At 31.6% G+C, this 12,186-nt stretch overlaps 1 protein-coding gene across 2 annotated transcripts in view; it reads right to left on the bottom strand.

The window, feature by feature from the left end:
- Positions 1 to 12,186, bottom strand: part of LOC145690294 (ATP-binding cassette sub-family G member 4-like) — a 103,006-nt gene that overhangs the window by 16,292 nt on the left and 74,528 nt on the right. The window contains exons 8-11 of one of the 2 annotated variants that reach the window (XM_081765066.1): positions 11,992 to 12,144; positions 8,416 to 8,588; positions 7,112 to 7,280; positions 3,586 to 3,686 (exon numbers count right to left, since the gene is read on the bottom strand). In XM_081765066.1, coding sequence (XP_081621192.1) covers positions 3,586 to 3,686; positions 7,112 to 7,280; positions 8,416 to 8,588; positions 11,992 to 12,144 — 596 coding nt within the window. The remainder of the gene's footprint in view (positions 1 to 3,585; positions 3,687 to 7,111; positions 7,281 to 8,415; positions 8,589 to 11,991; positions 12,145 to 12,186) is intronic. The other variant, XM_081765067.1, reaches the window with a different exon arrangement.

Genomic DNA, 12,186 nt, shown 5'->3' with positions numbered 1-12,186 from the left:
TTTCTTAAATAATATATGGACCTCGTTCAGAAATGAAACATCCAATAAATTTATAAACAGAAATTTTATATCTTAATCATCCCGGTTTGTCTTCTTTTCTCTCTGCAGTAACCAAAAATGTACATAGAGGCTCATAAGTCACTTAATAAAAATGCACTTGAAACGTACTATTTATCAACTACGAAACGTATAAAGTTATTCGAAGTTGCATTGAAATATTAGGTTAGGTTAGGTTAGGAAGTTAGGTTACCTAAATTAAGTGTTCAGTGTTATCCATTATTTACAATGCACAAATTACATCTTTTAAGCAAAGAAAAATATATGTCACTAGTGTTATTGGATGACGATTTGTATTTAGGTTTCAAGGAAGATTGGCTACAGACCCAGTCTATTCAAACCTTCTATTTAAGTTACCAATTGTCTTCTTTAGCCCAGCTAGTATAACCGCCGGACATAAAACTTAAAAGATTTCATTTGATTTTCAAGTTACCAATTGCTTGTCGAGACGGAGGTAAAACGATACATTTGTCCTTTAGCAAATCGAGTCTACGTGCAATCCCCGTCATATTTTGTTTCAGCTCCCGCGGACGAAACTTTCTGGAAGAAAGCTTGTATCTGTTTAACTGCTGTCAAGTAACCACCACTTTTGAAGTACGTTCGTCCCTTGATAACTTTCTACTCATTGTAAACTTATCTAATGACAATTAAATCGTTTTAAATCGTTTATAAAATAATTTCTTATAATGTGTTAGTCACGAACCCCACCATAACGTATTGTTTACATTAAACTGCTACTGTTAGTCACAGTGCCTTTTATTCGAAGAATATAAATTGATATGTGTATGTGAATATATACGTAATGAGGCCATAGTAATTCAATGTTTCTATACGTAGAATCTTTAACCTTAAATTCTAAATTATCTAATAGATCTTCACTCTAACTCTTCAACATACTATTTATAACCACAGACCAGTTTTTTTTCTTTTTCTTTCTTTTTTCTTTTTAAGACTACAATACTTTGTAATCTACTAAGCACAAAATAAAAGAAACTACGACACAGAAAGAAAAATGAAAATCACAGTAAAACACAGTAAAATAAAAGCAGAAAAAGAAACACAAAACTAAATCCTCTAACTGTAACTTTCATGAAAATTGAGGCGGTCTACGTAAAAACGACATATAAGTTTATGTGTTCTTTTTACGCATATTGCATGCTCTTGTTCGTCTGTGTATAAAGGTTCAGTGTTTCCAGTTTCATGTCAATACCTCAAACAATATAGCTAGTATACCCGTTTAAAGTCGGCGATGTCATACACTTTCTAATGCCACATGTGGTCAAAACAGAAATTTTCTGATGACTGAGTCTACTCTCTGGTTGGCAAGTTTATAAAAAAAAAAACTCTTTGCTTCAACTTTTTCCGGTCAGAGGGCATAGTTTCTCCCAGTGTGAGCGACACTAGTCAATCATCAGGGGGGGGAAATACAAAAGGAGGTGATTGGTAATCCTTGTTCTAAAACTTATCTTGGACAGTATAATGTGTTTACTTATTGGAGACCTATTCAGAAGATTGGAGATGTTCGCAACGTAAAAGATACAAGGTGTCCTTACACCGAAGTGAATCAATTAAAAGTCAATGACGTTAGAAGTTTGTATCGTTTTTTACAGCAAGATGATATTGACTTGATCGAACATATGATTTCCCAATCTCCGTAAGTTTTAGTTTCAATACATTTTGAGAAATAAAGATAGTTTTTGAAACTTTAATATGGCTTTCAATTATTCGTTCTGTACTATAAAAATGTCCTGAGTAAAAAGGGCACATAAACATATTGCCCATTTCTATGTATTACTTATTAATATACAAATGCAATATAGTGTTATCGGGAAATTACGTTTTAGAAAGGCTGTATCTTCTATGCGGTTAGTTGCCAACTCAGTAACTGTTATTTTATTTACAGCATACAGTATTATCATTTTCTTTCTGCGTTTACTCGAAACAGAGTTTTCTCCTATGTGCCCTTTTTACGTAGACCGACTCAATTGTTGTGAATTTCATCCTTTAACCACCTTTTGCTTACTCTATTCTACGTAACTTATAAATTCTAATAATACTACACTTCTCCTCAAAAGCATTCCCACACCTCTTGCACCTAGATGCTTAACCATGCCAATAGCTCTGAATCGTTATTCTTTAACCAATTTTTTTTCTGAATTCACAATATTACATTAGTTCGTTAGTTGTATATTGTACAATTACTTTTACTTTCATTCAATTAATTCACCCTTTTTCTTTTCTTTCTTTTTTCTTTCTTCTGGGTATCTTTTAAATAAAATAATACAAAAATGAAAATCTCTCAGGAAAAATTTACGGTTTATTTGTATTGCCTAGGAATTCGACAATCATGATTTGAAAGAAAAATAATACAAAAACAGTTATTATATTAACTGTTACACAAAACAATTACTATTATGTAACCAAGGAGATATGGAATTAATGTACTTAGAAATCAGGTAAGTTATATATTATTCGTTGACATCTGTTCTGGATGTGAAAAAGGAATGATAGATTTATGACAAATCAAATACCAGGATTATGTTTTAAATAATCGTTTCAGAATGGTTCCGAAATCTTCGGGATACTTCGTAGCAGCATGAAGCAATTACAGTAAAGTTGTATATAAAAATGCATAACCAAAATATAATGTTTACACAGGAATATGATTTTCCCGAAAGGAAACAAGCAACAAATGAAACATAATTGCTTTAGTCAAGTCAAAGTAACTGAATTCATGATGACTATGATATAAATCATACAAACAGATCTACAAGACATGCAAACTATGAGCAGATCTGAAAAGGATGCAAAAGTTCGACCCTATTAAATGGCATATTTAATACTTTTCAGAACAAAAAAGTGTAAAGAATTCAGCTCAAGAAGTTTAAGGAGTTACTATTCAAGAACAAGAAACAGAAAGGATTTTTGAGGGAGAGAGGAAAGAATCACACGGAAAATTCGAATGGTACTTCTGGAATACACTCTGCAGTGAACTGAAATATAGAACTAGAACTGGTACGTAAGTAAAAAATAGAAAAGAAAAAATGATAAGTCACGCCATTTAAATCATTAAGTTTCATATCATTATCTTTCATGAACTGGAAAGTAAAAATTATTTGTACGACGAAAGATCTCACCAAGGCGACCTTTTTAAAAGACGAAAGATCTCACCAAGGCGACCTTTTTAAAATTCAAAATTGTAAGTACTGACAAATTTACGATGCGCTCGTCATTCTTGATTTCGACAACTTCAAGATCAAGTCAAGATTCCCTTTTTAATTCACCTTGGCGTTCGAGGAAAATTGCATTACTATTTTTCTTTATCCACACTTTGTTTCAACTGCGTAGTCCTTTCTCAAACTAAGGAACAGAAGAAAGAAAAAAAGAAAAACAGAGCTGAACAAAAATAAAATGATTTTACTAAATGGGAAACGGAAGATACGAAAATGAAAGCACCTACATCATTAGTTAATCACAGACCAATAAATAATCTAATAATTATTAAATAGTATAATAATCATTCCTTACCTGGAACGGAATATCTGCCATCGTTTTAGCAAAATAATATGATTTTAAAGAGTACCAATAATTTAAATGCTCTTTCATAAATACTGCCATTTCCAGCGGAACTGAAATTTAAAAAAAAAAAGTGAAAATTTTATTAAAACAATGCAATAACAAAATAAGAAAAAGTCAATGTTCTGATATTACAACTTCTGACACTCATTACTCAAATCTTTTCGAAAAAGTAGTTCAGTTATTTGACATATCAATATGCTGGTTATACTAAAGTTTCAACTCTTTTATTATTATTATTATTATTATTATTATTATTATTATTATTATTATTATTATTATTATTATTATTATTATTATTATTAAGCTCGTATATTACCAAGTATATTAATAAAAATAAAGTAATATTGCATTCTTCATCAATACGCTGAGAGTAGGAGAGTAGTAGAAGTTTTAATAGTGCGTTAACTATATTGTGTTAGCAGGAAAAAAAAAAAAAAACAATTTACAAATTAAAAGTGTTTGTTAGTTACTTATACATTTGTTGACATTTTTATTTTTACTTCTTCCAAAACTTGCAAAAACAAAAAAATCAAATGACTGATTTTTGTCTAGATGTTCCCTAATTATCAAAAAAATATTATCTCCTTACCATTGCAGGCCATGAAGGACTACTGACTAGCACATGAGTTTTATTTAGGTGATAGTGATGAACACATGTTAGTTCCAATCCAGTAATTTCTGACTTTGAGATTGGAGTTTCTGTTAATTCAAGTAGTTCGCCAGCTGCCTTACAACATTAGGATAATCCCAAAAATTATATATCCCCACCGCGAACCGAACCCGGGAACCCATATACAAAAGGTACGAGCTGACTATTCGGCTACATCATGTTGGCCTGTGCATATCACGTTCGTAGCGTAATGGCAAATAGTACCAGGAATTAAGTGCCATGTAGTTAACTGACAGAAGATGAAATGTAGTTGTTAATGATCATCAAATTCAGTACTATCTAGGTATAGTGACGTATACATGATAGTGACGTATACATGATAACATGAAAGTTATTATTTAGTGTTTAACGTCCTGTTCAGTGGCTAGAATATGAAACGTAGACCTACAGCTTAAAGTGGGATTCGAACCACATGAGATCCCGCCTGGAATCGAAGCAGAATCTCTCAGGCCGAAAACGCATATGCTAACCATATACCCACGAGGGAGCTCTTGATAACATAAAGATATATGAATATGTTATCATAAGAATGAGAATTCGTGACACAGAATTCATGTAGACACAGAATTATGTAATGATTTCGTTGGTGAATTATGATACGTGTCAATGAGTTGATACGGGAAATAAAAGTAGAAGAGCGATTCTGGATTTGTTAGATAAATCTTCCGAAATAAGTATTACTTTAACGAGTACAACCTATACGAGTATCAAATTGTCAATAAATAGATCTGCAAATTAACTGACAACACAGATTATATAACTGAATATAACTGAAATTTGTAATTTAATTGGAAGTTTCTCACTTTTATGTTTTTCTCTCTCACCTTCCTCGTTCAGATCTTCAAAATCGAAAATAGCTTTTTGAATTTTAGGTAACTAATTTTTAACAAACGCACTGTTGTTATTATACTTGCACTTTGATCTTCCTGTTAGCAGAATCAATTTTACCAGAAGCTGTTTGTTCAAAGAAAATGGTTAGTCTGTGATGATTAAGACTGTTTGGTAAATATAAATTATATTTTCATGGTAGTCATACTTGTATTTGTAAACCACCCATCAGCTTAATCACCCATCGTTTAAGAAATAAGCCATGTTCGTTATCAGCTCTGCTTGGTGCTCCACAACATATACGCACAAGAATAAACAAATGACTGCAGTCGATATGTTGTTCATTAAAAAGTCTGACTACGCATTCAACAAATAATTTGAACAAACCATACAAAAGAAAATCATAAACCCTTTAAAGTAGTTTTCTTCATTTAATAAATGTGTTTATAAAATACAGTATTGTACTTCATTCTGTATTTTTTCCCCCTGATTTTCTTCAATCAATACACACACACATTATAAATAGGTGTGTGAGTTGCGTGATAGTCTAATGTACTTTATTCAATACACAGTATTTCGTGCAACTGAGTTTCACTGGACCAACTTGCGGTCGAGACTTCTGGTTTTGGCAAGTTAAATTTATCGGACTATAATTCTGTAAGTCTTTTTAGCCATTATGAAAATGCGATACAATTTAGAGACTATGAAATCGTAATTTTCGTCTTAGCAGACTATTTCGTTATCAGACCAGGGCCCAGATCCGGAGTGGTCGGTTAACAGAGAGACTACTACATATACTTCAGATCTCAACCTTAGAAAGAGACTACAAAAAGAGTTTTCAACCGTAAATAACCCTACCCTACATTATCTCTGTTTTATTTTAGACAGCTTGAAGTAAGCAATGAAGCTTTCTTTCATTACAAAATTTTTACTTCGATATAGAAAGTATACTTTTTTTTTCTCTTTTGCTTGTTTCTTGTCATTAGGAATTTTTGTTCGAGTTGTTTTCGTGCAATTTTCCAACCAAAATATGAAATATTTCCATCTCCTTTCCCGCCTATTTAGAAAATTTTCTAGACGCTTCCAAAAAATAGAAATACATCTTTACAATCTTAAGAGGTGATGAATTACGCATTACATCCAGTGATGATTTTATTTAGTTCTAAGTTTCTACAAATTTCAAATACTTCGGTAAATAAATGTTAAACTGAACAATATAAGATGTGAATATGAAATACTATGAAATTTAATTCAATCATAACTAACATTTTTTGGCGAGATATAAAGTTCTGTCAGCTCTCTTATGTGGAAGTTTATTCGAACTTTGGAGTACATCCTACCATAAATGATATTTCACCAAGGTAAGGATCCATTAAGGATGTATAGTCAGGAGACACACAGACCAGCCTTAAATCATGTTTCACCAAAATAAGGAATTAATACTGTCTGCACAGTCAGGAGACACACAGACCAGATTTAAGTCATATTTCACCAAAATAAAGAACTATTAAGTTCAGGATAGCCAGGAGACACACAGACCAGCTTTAAATTATACGTCACCAAAATAAGGAACTATTTAAAGTCTATAGTCAGGAGACACACAGACCAGCCGTAAATCATATTACATGAAAATAAGGAACTATTAAGGTATTCATGGTCAGGAGACACACAGATCAGCCTTCAATTATATTTCACCAAAACAAGGAACTATTAAGGTCTGTATAATCAGGAGACACATACAGCAGCCTTAAATCATATTTCACCAAAATAAGGAACTACTAAGGTCTGTATAGTCAGGAGACCAACAGACCAGCCTTAAATCATATTTCACGAAAATAAGGAACTATTAAGGTTTGAATAGTTATGAGACACACAGACCAGTCTTAAATGATATTTCACCAAAATACGAAACTATTAAGGTCTTCATAGTCAGGAGACACACAGACCAGCCTTTCAATAGTATATATTCTTACTTACATGTAAGCACTGTTGGCATCATGGAAGTGAACACAAGGAATAGAACACAGAAGAACAGGCATCCTGCATTGTTGTGAACTTTGGAAGCTTCATTACCAATTCCAAAATAAATCATTCCTATCAACGTACCGACCACCAAATGAGAGAAAAGACGCAAACGGGTCAAAGTCTGTAAGAGGAAAAAAAAAAAAAAAAAACATTTCACTAAAGAAATAAAATCCATAATAACGTCTGATGCACAAAGATGCTATTTGCAGTAATGAAATAATAATTCCTGTTGTGTTTTCAGACAAAGTGTTGTAACAATTTTGTGAGCGTTATCATACACAAAACACCAATTTTAAATTGATTGTTTCCCCGCGGAAAACACTATTAAGGAAATGGTAAAGTTAAGTGCACACGAGATAATTGTTAGACAACCGATTAGACAAACGCTGTTAGGATTTTTACGGAAATTAATTTCTTATGTTGTTCTATGCTGAAATACTGTAAATATTTTAATGCTATAGCGACAAAACCTAGTTATATTGTTGTAATCATATTGTAAGAGATAAATTATGTCATTGTTGAAGTAATTATGCTGAAGATTAAAGGCACGCGTTTTAAATCTACTGTATTACTTGTCTTTATCTTTTCCCTTGATGATGTCCTTACTTCTCTAAAGGAACGAAATATTAAGAATAAAGTTGTTATTTCTAATGTCATACTGCTCACAAGTTGTAGAAACGCATAGCCGGTAGAAGTACACCGGCTAAAATATAATGTAATTAGAAAATTTTGTAACTAAAAATATTTGATGTCGATTATAACACACTCATAGCCATATTAGAAAAGAAAAATTATTTATCGGTAGTAGTGGAATCTCCTAGACTTTTTCCTGAAATGATTTATACCATATTGTAGCATTTTTAATGGAACATTTGTTTATGAAATATCAACAAAATTGCCTGAATCGTTTTCCAGAAAATCGTCCGAGAAAAACTCACCACAAGAGTAAACTACTCCTTCTGGATCTTTCCCAAATAAACTGCTTATACTATATTATAGAGTTGTTCATGAAATATTGATTTATGAAATCACATTTCTTCAATTTTCTTCCTTCAGTAAACTACCCTTATTTTGGAGGGTAGAAATAAAATTTCACTATGGACGAACGGATAGACATCGAAAAATCATTCTTTAAAGGGCACAATCGTGGGACGTTAAACTAAAACAGTTTGGAACTGTCAGTAACTCAATGACTACTTATTAGATATAAAACAGAAGAAAAGAAAATCATTGCTCTACTTTGAATATTAACTTACCTGATCTCTAATTATGGTAATGAATGTTCTTTTGAGAAGAATGTAGAATTGGACCCAGCCAGAATTAGGGAACCCGTTACTTAGTTGATCAATCCCTTCATCAGAATCCAACAGCGACGCTGTGCAACTAACTGGGGCTATCGTTACTTGCGTGTCTACTCCATTTGATACTACTGGAAAACAAAAATAACAGATATAGATATGATTAGCACAACATGGAAGTATTCCAATACAAAATAAAACATTAAGCTCGTGCATTAAAGTATGACAGTGTTTAAATATACGATTTAGTTTATACTAATTCTACGAAAATAATTTACTTTATACCAATATGGCAACACAATGCATTACTTTATGAAATATATCAACATTGTTCATTACTTTATGTTAATATGTCAACCTTATTCATTATTTTATGTCAATATGTCAACACAATACTTTAATTTGTCAATATGGTAACACTATACTTTCATTTATGTCAATTTGTCAACTTATCCATTACTTTATGTCAATATATGAACAATATGTATTACTTTATGTCAATGTCAACATTATGTATTATTTTATGTCATATACCAACACTATTCATTACCTATTTAATATGTCGACACTATAATTGATGTCAATATGTCAACACTATTCATTACTTTATGTCAATATGACGACACTATACTTTAATTTATATAAATATATCAACACTATAATTTATGTCAAGTTGTCAACACTATTCATTACTCTACGTCAATATGTTTGACAGTATACTTTAATTTATATAAATATGTCAACACTACTCATTACTGTATATGTCAACATTATACTTTAATTTGTGTAAATATGTCAACAGTACACTTTACTTTATGACAGTATGTCAACACTATACTTGATTTTATGTCAATATGTCAACACTATACTTTAAGTCAACATGTCAACACTATACTTTAAGTCAATATGTAAAGACTATACTTTATTTTATCTCAATATGGCAATACTATACTTTAATTTAAGTCAATATGTAAATAGTATACTTTATTTTATGGCAATATGGCAACATGATATTTTATTGTGTGTTTCAGATGACAAGCGGCATGACCTTGAGTAGTCTTCACGGGGCGTCCAATTGGAGCGGTGTCGACAATTCGCGACAAGCAGTTCTGCATGCTGACTTCTCGCGCTACTGCGAATCATGACAATACCAGAGGCGCTACTTAGAAATATTGTATTATCACATTAACTGCTCACTTTAGGAAGTAGAGAAAAGAATTACGAACACATATGTGAAAACTACATCTTTTTATGTCAACTGGTTGTCATGATACATTTTTAAAGGTTTCCATATAAAACAATTAGTAAAACGAGCGTTGAATCTCGCCTCTAATTTCCAGTGGATTATTCTTCGATTTGGAAATAGAACTCAACTTCTATTACATGATAATCAGGGATGTAACCAGCAGGTTGTTCTAGAGAAACATTACTTTCAGGGGGGGAGGAAGCTTTTCACACATTAAAAACAGAACAAATTACCTCTTTCAGAATATGAAAGCATTTTAATTCACCATACATACTATATTTTCACGATGCTACCTTATCAAAAGACGGAACTTGAAAGTACTGAAGTTGAAAACCGGATTGTAAGAGACGAATCAATTAGTTATTCATAAGAAAACAAATGCTGTTTATAGCAGTCTGTTTATCTGATTTTGTGTTTATATGTGGGTTTAAAAAGTAAAGGGAAAATACTCGAAAAAATATCAACTCAAATATTATTATGCAATAATATATAGTGAGTTCACAGTGCGCCCAGTTAGGAAAATGAGAATTAGTTGTTAATTTTAGTTGTTTTAATTAGGTACAGAAACCGTATTGATGATGTTTGATTTTTTTTTTAAATTTTCATGTTTTATTATAAACATCTCTCATTTACATTAACTATTTACATTAACTAAGTTTATTAAACATATACCAGATGAACCTCATTTTGGAGCTGGAAATAAGAAAGACAGGGCCCCTTTTCCCCCGTGGCTACATTCCTTTGCAATCTGATTCATATACGCCTAACATCGTAAGAACAAAGTATGGAAGTTCGTAATATTGTTCTGAAATTAACTTCAAGATAGATTCTTCCTTATTCGACAGAAGAAACGCAGTATGTTTTCTGTTTCTTTGGTTTTTTCTTTGTGCGACTTTTATTCCCTCTTCCCTCCTCTAGACGGAATTCAAAACCATCAGGCAACGGTATCATAAATTATCGTAACCCAAAACAAACTCGATCATATCGAGTTGCTTAGGAATCAGACGAATTGTTTTTGTGAGACCTAGACCAAGCCCAAGAGTGTTATTTGTTACGAAAACTGATACGGAAACAAAGGGGCTAGTTGTGTAGGAACGTAACTTCTCTTCTAGCATATTCGTAAGTGACTAGGTTGCTTTCTTTCGTGGTAGTTCGTTTGTTCTCCAAAGTTATAGTTGACAATGTCTTTAAGCAAACCGAGTACAAGTACAGAATTTTCTTTTTTTTTAAAAAAAAAGTGCTACGAAGTCAAGCTCGAAAAATTATTATTATTATTATTATTTTGTGTGTATGTGTTTACAAATTTTTGGAACCCATAATAATAAATTTACAAGACAGATTCAGAAAATGACAAAATATTAAATGATATAGACGATAGTGAAAATAGTGTTGAAGACGAGTGTTCAGCATTTCCACTGGAGAAGTTGACACGTAAGTAATTTATTTGCTATATATACTTCTAGGATGCACAGTCAAAATTCTTGAGTTTGCTGGAATAGTATATTTACATTGTGAATAATGTTACTAATGTATGTGTCATAATCTGAACTGTAGAAAGAGCGAGAAGGGAAAAGGGAGTCCGCAATCCGGCAACACCGCGCGGAATATCGCGCACCATTGGCTACTGCCCGTGATGCTTTACATCTGAAACACAGAGTAATTTAAGTTAATATGTAAATACTATACTTTATTTTGACAATATGTCAACATTACACTTTAATTTAAGTCAATATGTAGATACTATTCTTTATTTTATGTCAATATGTCAACACTATACTTTAAGTTAATATGTAAAGATTGTACTTTATTTTTTGTCAATATGTCAACACTATACTTTAAGTCAACATGTAAAGACTGTACTTTATTTTATGTCAATATGTCAACACTACACTTTACTTTATGTCAACGTTATGCATTACTTTATGTTAATATATCAATACTATGCATTACTTGATGTTAATGTCAACACTATGCATTACCTTATGTTAATATGTTAACACTATACTTTAATTTATGTCAACATGTCAACACTACATACTTTCCTTGCTAATTTCACCTTATTTCATTTTGACTTCAAAAAAGAGCCAAGAATTAGAGTGAATGGCTAAAAACAAGAAACTAGTAGAGAAATTGCAAAAAGAAGTAAATATTTTGATATAGTGTTAATCACAGTTTATAATCGTGGTTGGTATAAATTTGTTTTTCATATATTTAACACATATTTAAATAATAATAATATAAACAAAAGATGGGATACATCATATAAGAAAGAGAAGATATTGACATACTTGTTGTAGTATTTTCCTTAATAATATCGTTGGATATAACACTGGTGATGGCATTTATTCTATCTTGATTCCAATTATTGCATTTCCCATTGTTCACTGCAGTAACCAATTTATGGACACATTCTCCATGCTCACCACAAGCAACCTCCATTACTGAAACATATTACATACAAAACACTTATTATTAAGAATCTA

The sequence above is a fragment of the Thermobia domestica genome, chromosome 7 (genome assembly GCF_964235325.1).
Source record: "Thermobia domestica chromosome 7, izTheDome1.hap1.1, whole genome shotgun sequence".
NCBI classification, from domain to species: Eukaryota; Metazoa; Arthropoda; class Insecta; order Zygentoma; family Lepismatidae; genus Thermobia; species Thermobia domestica.
This window is presented reverse-complemented; position numbering and strand designations above follow the sequence as displayed.